The sequence below is a fragment of the Camponotus floridanus genome, unplaced genomic scaffold (assembly GCF_003227725.1).
Source record: "Camponotus floridanus strain SB8 unplaced genomic scaffold, Cflo_v7.5 scaffold19, whole genome shotgun sequence".
NCBI lineage: Eukaryota > Metazoa > Arthropoda > Insecta > Hymenoptera > Formicidae > Camponotus > Camponotus floridanus.
Window position 1 is genome coordinate 407,025 of NW_020229314.1, and position 14,027 is coordinate 421,051.

Below are 14,027 nucleotides of genomic sequence, written 5' to 3' on the forward strand. Positions count from 1 at the left end.
AAGAAACTTTATTGCAAGTTACTCACATTATTTTTTTCTTAAGAAATTTTATTATAATTTACGAGTTACTCATGTTATTTTTATAATATATTATTTTCTTATTATTTTTATAACATGTATAAAAAATCTAAAATTATTGGAAAATATATTTAGAAATAAATTGTGTGAATAAATATTGAAATATAAGATTATAATATTAATGTCGCATAACCATATATGAGGATAGTGTATATATGAATGTAAAAAGAATTAAGAAGCATTTAATGTTACTTTATCAGCGTATTTTTTTAAATTAACAATTTAACTACTAAATTTTTATTTCTCTGAATTTAAAGAAACAAATTCAATATTTTTCAATTATTACGTATATATTATATTCATTAATAATAATTTTGAACTATTTCTCAACACAATTATGCTTTAGATATGTTAAATATTCTTCTAATAAAGTTAGCTTTCAGCATTAATATACTGGAAACAGAATGTGTCCAAAACCACGGACTCTTAATTAAAGAGATATTTCTGTCCATTTGAGTCGTAATTTTCGAATTAATGAAGAAAAACAGGCTTTTTTATCTTCCAAGCGTGGGAGCCTTAAGATTTTTTTCGTGCGTGACACAAGAAGCAGCTGGCCTTGACTTTTCACATTTGTTGTTTCCTTTCCTGTATCCTTCCAACACATGTTTAACGCGTTTTTTTCGGATTTCTATCATTTCATTTGTATCGCAATGATCACATTAATAGAATAAAATTAATTTTAAAATATTTTTTATATACATATATATTTCGAATAAATTAAAAATATGTTGCTTTTATAACCGTGTGTGCATGTATATTTCTATTCGACTTTTGTATCAAATAAATACATAATAGGTGACAGAACAATCACTGATCGGTTTTGATGAAAAAAAATGGCAACAATTAACCATATATATTCATCAGATTCATTATCTTTTTTCGATCAAACTCTACAACTCTAGAGTTTGAAATTTCTATATGAAAATGGTTGTGTCTCTCTAAAAGAGAAAATCCATCAATAAATTTTCTGTTTGAAAATTAACTTGCACGAAACACTGCAGCATAAATCTTCAATAAAATCGATTGTTAACGTAACTATAGTTAATATTTTCATTACATTTTCTGCTCTAACACGAGAAAATTTGAAGGAAAATTGGATCAAACATTGCTCGAAGAGATCAATATTAGATACTGATGGATGAACACAATAACTGTTGACAGTTACATATATACATTGTGTAATTTATCTTTCTATATAATCTATATAAACGCTGTCAGCATTTTTTACATAATATATGAAAACAATACGCGAGTCGTATGTATAATGCTTTGATATCACTGTTTTTCCTCTCTTTTTTTAAATCAATTCATTTATCTTTAAATTCTCATATTTCTTTATTTTCTCGATGTTAAACTATTTATATTATTATTGTTCTATCTTATTTTATATTGCTAAAAAATATCTTATAAAAAAGTTCCGTTATATTAAAGTCAATGATAATTAATATTTCTGCTTTTTTATTTAAGATATTCACTGATCAATTAATTTAAACTGTATTTTTTCACGTAATTTATAAGTCACGAATAATTATATAAAATTGCTCATATACGAAACATCTAAATAAATTTTTTTACTTTGTATCTTTGCTTATACATATTGCTTCAAACAATTTATATATTTTTATAATTATCAACTCTTGATTAAAATAATGTAAAAATATCTATTTCTATTGTAAAATATCAATTTTTAATATTTGCTATAATGCAATATCGTACACTATTATCCTCATCTAAATTTTCTTTTGTATCTGGAATAGTATTGTTGCGCAGCTAAGGTGTTAGTCTGCGACATAATTCTGGTGAGCATACAAAAGCAAGAAATTGAAGTGCAGCAGTGGAACAGTGCCAAGATAGTTTGATCCACTGATTTTACGCGATTGTGTAACCGACTAGCCTCGAGCGATATCCGCCGCCTCAGATCGTTATCATCTTTGCATATTACCATCGCATCTGCCTAACCCTGCGCCGGATATGCTTCAAAGGTATTGCTGAAATGATTTACGCACGCAACCATAAAAGGTAATTTCTAAACATCTTAATTATGCAAAAAAGTAGTCGGTTGTTCTCGTGTGAATATAAATCAAAGATTTTACAGACTTTGTACAAGATAACGAATTCGCCGAATTTCAAAATAAATAATCATTCTTTATCTTCATGTTTTTAAATTTATAACAGCTAAAAATTTATATCAACAGAAAAAATTTCATAAATATGTTGCATCTTCTTTATCTCGCGGCAAAAGAATTGAAATTAACACTATTAAAATCTTATCCAAATAAATCAGATAACTACATAATGTACTAGATAACTACATGTAACTACATAATGTAACTTAAAAAAAAACTGATTTTGAAAAAAAAATTAATTTTCTAATAATTTCAAAATTTGGTTTAAAATGTCAAATATTATAAAAAATTAATTTTTAATTTTGCATCTGATTTATAGCTAACTCTACTATTAGTTGATTTCAAAAACAATTTTCAAGTACTAATCGATTTTTTATTTTTTTTATTTTTATTATATTACTTTTTTATTATATGAACTCTCTTTCTCAGATTAAAAAAGAACTTATCATTTTTATAAATAAAAACTTTACTGACATAAAAATAAGAAAATAATCTCTATGTTTGTGCATGAAAAATTGCAATAATTAAGATAAAAAGAGATATACTTTTCAAATATCTCCATGACATCTAATCGTATCTATAAGTGTGTATAAAGGATCGTTTAAATAATAAAACTAGCGATATCGTGAAAATTATCTAATAAGCATACAACGATAAAAGATAAAAATAAATATGAAGAAAATATCGATGGTACAATACACACACACACACACACATATAGAAATGTTATCTGAGGAATAATTCGTGAATTACACGAAGATTTATATTGTACGAGTCTTAAATTCCGATCACAATAGCAGATTTTTCAGTGCCAAAATCAGTGTACGATTGCATCGAACAACGTAAGCTGCTCGACGAATCATATTTCACTGTGCATTTGGCAGAGAAACACGCCAATAAACTCGTCTTTTTTGGCAATTCTTTGGCTATAAAGGTCACGAATATAAACACGCCAGAAGAAAGAATTATTGTTCACCAAACAGAATATATGGACGTAAATAAAAGTTTTAATTAGACAAAAATTTCATTAGTCACAGTGTAATAGATTACAGAAACTTTGTTAAACTATGCTAGAACGCATCAGGTTATTCCCAAATAGAATAATAGAGGACGCAGAGGATAATACTGAATGCGCAATAATTTACTGGCAAATACTAAGTAGACTAGAATGTCAAAACACATCATGTCGAGACGGATTTTACTATAATAATACGCTACAGAATGTGTGTGTGTATGCGCGTGCATTTCACATTGTGTATAGTTTCATAAGCGAAAAATATTTCAAACATTAAATAGAATCTTGTTATTAATTTATAAAAGTAATTTTTGTTAACAATTGTATTTTTTTAAACATCTCTTTGATATATTTTTCCTTGTTTTTAAATGCACACACACACACACACACACACACACACACGTGTTTAAAAATATCATAATAAAATAAATTTTCAATAATTTTAATTCATTTTAAATATATTTGTAATAATAAACACATGGTTTAGCATGGCCATTTGTCCCAGAGCGTGCAAAAATGGAGCATTCATGCTTCATAATAATATCGAATAGTAAATTTTAAGACGCGAAAGAACAAGCGTAATCTATTGCAGCATTGTGCAGTGTATTATGTCCTCGTGCACTGCAAACGAGTGTAGTATACATGTAAACACGTACATGTGAAGAAATGGAGAATTATAGTTCAGACACATTCGGAGCTATTTCGGAGGGGAAATGCGATATATCTTAATAAATTGTGCTCTAAGAAGTATGAGCAACATTCCCGCTATTCTCCATTTACATATATCCTCCACACGATGTAACATTTAACACGATGATACAGTAACAACCACGAAAGAAGAGTCTGTTCTAAATTAAATGCGAAGATCCACTATATAAATTTCTAATTAAATTCAAGCTAATTAAAAAGTATTTTGCCATATAATCATTTAATCAAGATTTTATAGCGAAAGTAAAGATGTTTTTTTAAAGAAAAACAAAGCGTTATAACAGATTTTTCGCTATACATTAATTAACTTTTATATTTATATTTTATACCCAATAATATGTATTCTAATAATCTATTTATATATTTAAAAAACACGCTTTGTACGTGATATATAATTGTGACCAAATTCTTTTCCTAGAGTTTATTTTATTTATATTTATATTTTTTAATATTTCTATTTTTATATTTTAATGTATTTAGAAATGTATTTTTTGTGCATATATATATATATATATATATATATATATATATATATATAATGTATACTTTATACTTTTTTAAACTGTTTTCTGTATCACATAATACGGAAAATTATGAAAAAATTCTCTACTAAATTCTCTGAACATCGTGAAGTATACATCGTCTAAAATTATAGATCTTTGTAAAAAATTAGGCATATATTTTAAGTTGCATGTTAAAAAAGCACATTTCCTTTAGGATAGCCAAAAGCAAAACTAATCAAAATTGCAAAAAATGTAGAAATATAGTCAAATTTAATCGTAATAATAATTTAACATCAACTGGAACAAAATTATATCATTAACATAAATACAAATCTTTTAAACGCGATGCATGAGAAATTGTGAAAATAAAATTAATGGTGACAATTTCTTGAATATGCGTGCATGCATTTATACAAGCATAAAAACCCGATATTATCATGAATTATTAACTTTAAAAGAAGCTAAACGATGAATGAGACGTTGAAATTGAAATATGTATATTTAACGACTACAAATGTACAAATATTAAGAAATGAGTTCATGTTTCGTGAATTAACAGACACATGTTGGATTCGCATGTTTCCAGCAAATTTACGTTACGAAATTGTCTTTAAAACGAAGGCAATGAACTCTCATAATTTTATCGCGTGCTTAAATGCATGTCGTTATTTTTTTATTTCAGCGCAACGACCATTACAAATATAGATATTTGATATTAATTCTTTATCTCTCTTACATTTTTATGTCTAATACCTACACACGCATACATAGTAGCGAAACAAATGACAAAAATAAAGTGGAAAACAATTTCCCACCTGGATAGTTTTTCTTTATTACAACGTCGAGATGCAAATGTAAATAAATCGAAAAAGAAATTTCGTTAACATCACATACTCTTTAGTAATAATTCAACAAATTTTAAAAATAAAATGTCGAGATGTGCACCTGGAATGTTGAGCGAAAAATAATTCTTCCATGTCGAATATAACTCGTCTTTAACTAATCGAAGCGCAAAATACAGAATATAATTATAGGATTGCAGTAAAGAAAGTTGGAAATCTGATTTCGTTTCCTTAATATTCATCGAAGTCCGTGATCTTCAGAATCGCTCGTAATTCACGAGATTAAAAATTAAGTACGTCAAATTCAATTACGTTTTCTTTTTGTTACTTTTATTTTTTAAATTAGCTCTTACATTTACACTTTTTTCAGTTTTTAATAATTTTCTATAAAAATACCGATTCTATTGTCTACAAAAATAACCTAATCGTTCATATTCTACATTTTTTCTACATCTTTTTAATTTGCACGATATATTAAACTCAATATAAAATTGTTTTTTTCAGATAGTATAAAGTATAATATTTAACTAATGTATATGTATACATATATAATGTGTGTGTTAAGTTTTGTTAGAAAACATTTATTCGAGTATTAAATGTTTTAAACTGTCCCATAATTTAGATTAAATAAAATCTATTTATTCAATAATAAAAATAGAATGGCTAACAATTGTGTTAAATTTTGATGATAAATATATTGATAAATTTTGACTAATTTTCTTGTCGATAAAAAAATATAGAGAGAATTCATGATGAATTGACGAAATTATATTTTCAAAGGTTCAAAAATGAAAATTCTATTTTGTAATAAGGTTCAGATAAAATCAATTGAAAAATATAAACCTTTCTTTAGAAAAATGGAATACGGCTTATTTATTTAATCTCGAAAAATTTAATTTGCAAGAAATCCGCTAATATATCTGCAATCGTGAACTATTTTAAATTACTTGGATATTTTTTCTTTGATGAGAGAGAAATTCGCTCCAATTTAATAAAAAATCCATCAGCAAAATATAAATCATATAAAATCCGTCACAAAAAAACATTGTGAAATAAAGGATTAAAATTAAAGTTTATTATCTTATACAAAGACTTTTAGCTTCATAATTAAGTAAGGATTTGTTAAACCAAGCATATACGGTTCTAATTTTACTTAAACATCTTTGCGCAATGTGTAACTAATTATATAGCATCTTGCCGACAAACAAATAGAGAGAGATAAGAAGGAAAAATTATACATATGAGCTGTTGCGCAGTTTCATATTGTTGGATTCTCTACAAGAAGGTTCACTCGATATTTGGTATTAGTAATAACATAACTAATTGATTCATAATCACTTTGCAAAATTTTTCAAAATAAAAAGAAATACGATTTAAGATTATATTTAAATTTATAAAATTTTAATTACAATTGCTACTGAATTTATTACTTTACTATTTGCTTACGGTTGACGAGATTTATTATTAAACCGGATCTACAGTGAGCGATTCTCTATCTGTAATTTTCATGTAAATGTAACACGCGAGAAAATAACGCGCCAGATTTATATTCGACATTCTTATTTTAAAATAGCTTTCGTCGCAATATTTAATCAACACAGGTAAAAGCGTGGAAATCAAGTGGTTTGTTCAAGTTTATATTGTAATAGTTTTATTCAAACATGTGTAATTATGATAAACTTATGACGCGTGCGCAAGTCGAAACAAAAATAATATTTACTTGAAATATTAATGAATAAATCACTGTTGTATGCATATAAATAATGGCAATATATTCATGACTTAAATATGAATTATACATTATATAATCCGGCGTTAAAAAACGCGACAAAAAATTTCCTAATACGCATTTATCATAATTCTTCCAAATACGATACACATGAGTATTGAGTAAACATATCGCGTAGTTGTATAACTTTAGAGAGCTAACATATATAATAAAAATTCTAGATATCATGTTCAAGGATTGCGATAAAACGCACGGTGTGTGATGAAGTACGCGAAATCAAGCGCATATCGCGAAATCATATCCGTTTCTATACGTAAATATGTGTCAACCGGAAGCAATTGTAATTATCATTGAATTAAATAAAAAATAATATCTTTATTCCTCCGCTTGTGCAAAACATATAATTTATTATGTAATTATCGTTGAATTAAATTACGAAATATTTCTAAAAAAGTGTCTTTCCAAATCTATGTGAAAGATTTATTAGAAAATTTTTATAGAAGACATGATATATAAATAAAAAATTTGGTATAATATTCGTGATATTTACTATTATGAAACCAACGTAATTTACATTTTTGTATTTCATAAATTATAATATTTGTCACTTAAAAATTTTTATTTCAAAAACGATATTATGTTCTACATTTTTACTACTTTAACCCATTTTTATTTTTAGAAATGCAGTTAACATGTGACAATAAATAAAAAATTTGATATAATATTCGTAATTTATTATTATGAAACCAACGTAATTTACATTTTTCTATTTTATAAATTATAATATTTGTCACTTAAAAATTTTTATTTCCAAAAAGATATTATGTTCTACATTTTTACTACTTTAATCCATTTTTATTTTTAAAAATGCAGTTAACATGTGACAATAATTATCACTAGGAAACTAAAGAGGAAAAAACAATGTGTATACGATATACAAATATTCTTATTTGCGACAATAAATATTTTTACGATATTAAATTACTGACGTAGGTAATGATGTAACAAATTATATATGATAAATAGTATGATCATGAGCTATGCAAAATAATACTTAAAACAAGTTTCGCGGTTATATTTTTATATGTAATAAAAAACGGACTTTATACCCATTCCCAACTACCGTCTACCTTTCACATTATTATCTCGTTTATCATACATTTAGAAGATGCTATTTACGAAAATGTCTTGTACACGAGACATTTTCGTAAATAACATCCTCTAAAAACAGCGGGTTACACTTGATTAGCCAAGAAGGATTGCGAAAGAAATAGAAGCAAAATGCGAGCTAATAAAATAAGATAGAGGATCTTAAAGAATAGAGAAACGGAATTAAACTCGGTGCTATATAATTCCGGATAATACTCGGAATGGAGCAGAGTCCAATACGATGCTGAATGAAAATACGACGAAAACTCTTCGAGATGAGCCATTCATTATTCGTATTTCCTCCGATAGCGAATTTGGCATAATTATATGTTTGCGATACGTTCCGATGATACCAAAAAAATAGTACACGTAATAAAAAAAATAAATAAAAAACGATTGAGTATATATACAATCACGAAACAAAATTTGATAATACTCCTACCGGCAAATATCGCGCATAAAATCTGGGGAGTATAAAATCTGCATATTCGATATAAATTCAACAGAGCACGTGAACGTGCAATAAAAGTACTAAAAAATTCAAGATATATGAAGGGACTTGCAGCATTTCTGATAACGTATTTGATTTTTCGAAAATAAAATATAAAGATATTAATGTAAAATATAAAAATATAAATATAAATATGTTACAATATATATATCTCAAAATATTTTAAATTATAGCCCGATAAGAAAATGCAAATTATGTACTCAATATTTTTTACTTCAAATACGTTAAAGTATATGATGTTTATGTATATGATTGATGTTTATGTATATGATTTTAAAAATAAATAGAAATTTATGTACTTTACATAATATTATATTTAAGCATCCCTATTTATTATTGATGAATTTTAATTTTATGTCTGTTTCTCTCACCAATTTTATTGCTATGTGTATGACAAAATTTTTTAAACAATTTATAGTTGAGTAATTTTGTTAAATGTATGCAAATTGCTGCTTGTTTTTATTCTTACTGGTATCCAACATAAATTTTCTATTCGTAATTCAATAATAAGATTAAATGTTAGTAATAGAATGCGGATTTAAATGTAATTTAATCTTTTCCAGCGTGCATTTTTTAAATTTTGATCTTATAATTATATATATATATATATATATATATATATATATATATTACACAATCAACTTGATCAACTTGATCAACAAGACCAGTCTATTATTAATTATTTTCATCAATATCTACATGAATAATATATGAATATTTATATAATTAATCATGTCGATCCATTACAGAACCATTACAAAATCGCTATAGAAAAATTCAAAATATTTTTTTCAAAAGAAATTAGCATAAATACAATATGAAAATATAGTTTCAAGAAGGATATCTTTAATGGAAAGAAATTAACACTATGAAATTCCCGTCGTGGACGATTAACATTCACATGTAAATACAATCGGAAAGAGATACACGATACTATCGTCAATACATTACCATAATATAATCATTACTTATCAGAAATTAATATCGCATAATATGACTCAATTTTTTCCTCTTTCCTTAAAGTTACATTGAAGAATTTTTATAACGACTTTACAAACGTCAGATACGTTTCAAGCGCGACGGAATTTCTGTAATCGCGATCGACAATGATCCCGGGCGCTCCGTCCACCTGTCATTCGGACGCAGACCCGGTCAAAATATAGAAGGAATGTAGACAGAAAGAAAGCAGATCGTAGACTCACCGAACGTCGCTGGGTCCAGGTGTCACGACGCTCGTGGATATTTTCGACGTAGCGTCCTCGACGTGGCGGTGCGTCCCAAAACGTACATCGGCGTCACACGTTGACACTGGTCGAAGCCGGGCGACGAACATCGGCGGGCTGCTCTTGACGCTCAAACACGCACGCATACGCACACGTACTCGCACGCACACGCGGCGACAGTCGACCGCGCGACACACGATGATAGGAGAAACGGGGAAAAAAAACGGGAAAGACGAAAACAGATGCATAAGAGTGACATTCCCAAAACAATTCCCACACGCTCCAGTCTCACACGCGCAGACACACATGTATACATAAATACGCACGCACTCACGCAGAGATACAAACAGCACACACCTGACGCAAAGACGATGCGCTCGCGGCGAGGGAGATATGACGGGGGAAAGGGGAAGATGAGAGAGAGAGAGAGAGAGAGAGAAACGGACGACCGTATGCAGTCGATGCGATTAACAGAGAGGGAAATATGCGGGCACACACATCGTCGTCGAAACGTACACAATGCGGAAGCGGCGCGACGCGGCGTCATGCGTTACGAAGGGACGGGAGTCGGCGGGATTCGACGCGGAAGCATCGTCGCGCGCGCCGAGGACCGTCGCGTACGCGTTTCGTTCGTCTCGACACCGGTCAAACGACGTCGATTCGCGACGAGCGTACGCGCGAATATCGCGGAACCGCGCGCGCGAGACGGGAAAGTGAGGGGAAACGCGAGCGACGATCCGCGACATCGCGCTTTCCTGACACAAGTCGACCGATCGACCGCGAAACGCGACCGACGCGTTTACGCGTCCTTCTACTAACCTATGCGTCACACGTCGACCGGTCGTCGCGGTTGCTCGTTCAACGAGTTGAAAACATTTCCGCGACACTGACTTGTGCGGCTATCACGACGGCTGCCATATTGGATTCCCCATTCCCACGATGGCCACGGATCAGGCGCGTGCGAGAGCGACGTCGCGCGGCGGGAGTTGGCGCGACTGTGTCGCCATCTCGTGACGGCGCCTTCGAATTATCATCTCTTGATCGGTCGGCGACGACGGATAAGTCTCTGATCTAGAAACACACATAAAACGTGTTATCGTCAGAGATTAATCAATTAGATATCAAATAGATATATGTATATAATATGTATATGAGTAACTTTCAAAAATTGATATAGTTGATTAGTCAATAATTGGCGATAGTGTGCATTGACTTTAAGATTCATATACCAAAGTTATTCATTTACAATTGGAATAAAAAAAAACGAATTTTCTTTAAATAAGGAAACATATATATACATATTAATACATATATACTAATAATATATTTCTTATACATTATATACATTAATCTTATGTCAATTGTACATATATATTACACATATATTACACTTATGTTATACATATTATATATATGTAAAAATTCTTTTTATATCTCTTACAAATATTATAAAAAAAACTATAATTTTAAATACATAATTTTACATATAAATGCAACAATATAAAATGTATTAATTCAATAAGTATTATTGTGAAAGATAAGTATATGATGCATTTATCAATAATTAAACTTATTTCTTCTATTTATAAAGAATTGAATTTTTCTACTATTCTCTAATTATTCTTTAATTCTTTTTAATTTTCAATAAAATATAAAATTGTCATGTTCAAACTTAACATAAATGTTTATGAATTTACTGTAAATATTTAAATATTCTTTCTTTTGTACAGAAAAGTATATAAAAGTATATAAAATAGAATATAAAATAGAAAATAGAATTTCATGTGCAATTTTTTGACAATAAAAATGCCTTGTCTCTCAAGCTTTTATACCAATTTTCTTCTTTGTAAACTTGCTAAATAAATTTTTCTTTTTATTCTCATATATATCAGTATTTGATAAATCCAAGCTGTCTAAATTATCCACTGATGGCAGATTTTGAATTGCTGTCTCTGTAATTAATTGGCCACTTTGCTTAGTTTGTTTCATTTTCCAATTTGTAATTTTTTCCCATCGTAACAATGTCTTATTCTTTTTACTATCAACATTTAAAGCTTTTGCATCATTTATTTTTGCAATGGTATATTTTTTATTCTTCTGTTGTAGATATTTTGATGTTTCATTTGTCTTTTGACTATTTTGAGGTATATTATCATGCTTATCAAACAAAATATCCTTTACTTCTGTAACTTCTTTTGTTGTATTCCTTCTCTGTGTTATATTGCTGCAAAAGTAATTTTATTATTATTTAGTAATAATAAAAAGTAATAATTATTTAATTTGTATTCTTAGAATAGCTTTTATGTATGTATAACATAAATGTTTCATGTGTGTGTGTATCAAATATGTGTCTTGTTATTATATTATATTGAACAAGAGTTACGTTACTTTGTATTGATAGAATTTGAAGTTTTTATAGAATCATGTAACTTGTCCCAAAAGTTATATAATCCTCTACGATTATAATCCAGAGTAGAGATATATTTCAATTGAAATGGCAATTCGCAGCTTTCATATATACATGGTATGAGCTTTCTCTGCCGCTTTTCTATGAAAAAATATAAATTTTTAAAATATACTGTTTCAAAAAGATTGTGATTTTATTCATTCAATAACAAATATGTCAAAATAGATATAATTCAATACAAAAACATACCAATACTTAAAGCTTGAGCATAATTTAAGAAGAACTTGTTTGCTGAGCTTTTTAAAAAGTTGGGCGATATTATAATGAGTAATCTATTACATCGTTCTGATATTAATTTCATCACTGCTTCATGCTCAAATGCTACTCCACCAACTAGATCTCGATCTTTCAAACAAAGCTTTCAACAAAAGGAAAACAAAAATGTAGTTCAATTTTAATTGAATCTTTGTAAGAGATATATATATTTCAATTATATATTATAGCTAATTATACCTTTAGTTTATATTCTGCCTCCAATTTTTGTACCATTTCATTTACAAAACTAACATCTTCATCTGCATATAAAAGGAATGCATCATAATATTGTGTTTCTAAACCTTGACTTAACCTATGAACATCGCCTATAAGGAACAAATATTTATTATATAGTTATTGTATAACATAATTGTTATGTTTGTTGATTAATTTGGACTAAAATATTATTAATTGCATACTCTACAAACCTAATGTAAGTACTTCTTGATCAACACTATCTATCAAATCAGCTGATACTTGAGCTCTTTGCTGTTGTTCCAAATATTTTACAGCATCATTTTCTGAAAAAAAAAAAAAAAAAAAGAAAAATATAGAAAAAATTTTTATGATAATCGCGATCAACTTTCATATATATATTTTAAATTATTATAACCAATAGAGCATATTATCTTTTATTATATTGAATAATACATACGAAAGATTGCTTCAGTGTCATCAATAATATCCCATCTGTCCATTTCTTCCATCATTGTTTGAAAATTTTTTATGGTAATATTTTTTTTATTTTTCTCTAACATTGTTAACATGTATGTTGTTGGATCAGAATGTGATACAAGCAGTGACATTATTTCTCCATTGAGTTCCAACAAATGTGCGAGACCTCGCCAATCTCTGATAATTTGATTATAAATAATAATTAGTCATTATATATAAACATGAAGAATAAAAATATGTAAAACATTATTTATTGTAAAAACAAATTATATTTACCTTGGTAAACCGTTATCGCTTGATAAAACTTTCTTGGGGTTTAACATAGCTGTAATAATTTGTTTACTCACAGCAGAGATTCCAACAAGTGGCACGGTCGACAAATCAACCGTCATTTTGATTAAATTTCTTTCTTCTTTTATTTAATGAATTATTCTTTATACTACTTTGACTGTTTTGTCAAAATTATTGCCACAGCTACATGTACGTCTATAATATTGTCACTTCCATAAAATAATTGTTCCTTACTTATCGGCATATTTATTAATTTGCTCACGTTACCAATGCTACGATATTTAACCAATAAGAAAATGTGCTTCCTAGGAACTCTAACATTTTTGTTCCTAAAGAAATAAATCCTCCTATTGGCTGCTATTGGATATCAAGGCTATGTTCCAAAATTCACTGCCAGTACTGAAAATCTAGTGTAAATCACGTAAACTATAGATTTTCATTAGTAGCAGTGAATT

General features: G+C 28.4%; 3 protein-coding genes across 6 annotated transcripts in view; all 3 read right to left on the reverse strand.

Moving 5' to 3' along the window:
- The window catches only part of LOC105256116 (neuronal calcium sensor 2), a 138,458-nt gene extending 127,761 nt beyond the window's left edge, over window positions 1-10,697 (reverse strand). For 3 of the 4 annotated variants that reach the window (XM_025407793.1, XM_011265788.3, XM_025407794.1), the window contains exon 1: window positions 9,864-10,697. The gene's annotated coding sequence lies outside the window, so the exon portion shown is untranslated. The remainder of the gene's footprint in view (window positions 1-9,863) is intronic. The other variant, XM_025407795.1, reaches the window with a different exon arrangement.
- Window positions 1-10,885, reverse strand: part of LOC105256118 (neurocalcin homolog) — a 141,901-nt gene extending 131,016 nt beyond the window's left edge. The window contains exon 1 of the mRNA XM_011265790.3: window positions 10,704-10,885. The gene's annotated coding sequence lies outside the window, so the exon portion shown is untranslated. The remainder of the gene's footprint in view (window positions 1-10,703) is intronic.
- A 762-nt stretch (window positions 10,886-11,647) lies between these two features.
- On the reverse strand, window positions 11,648-13,823 carry LOC105256115 (myeloid differentiation primary response protein MyD88). The gene is made up of 7 exons (XM_011265784.3): window positions 13,558-13,823; window positions 13,262-13,458; window positions 13,035-13,127; window positions 12,805-12,932; window positions 12,541-12,709; window positions 12,273-12,432; window positions 11,648-12,108 (listed from the first exon to the last, which is right to left on the reverse strand). The coding sequence occupies exons 1-7, from the start codon at window positions 13,671-13,673 to the stop codon at window positions 11,703-11,705; spliced, it is 1,269 nt and encodes a 422-aa protein (XP_011264086.1). The 5' UTR covers window positions 13,674-13,823; the 3' UTR covers window positions 11,648-11,702.
- Window positions 13,824-14,027: the final 204 nt, after the last annotated feature.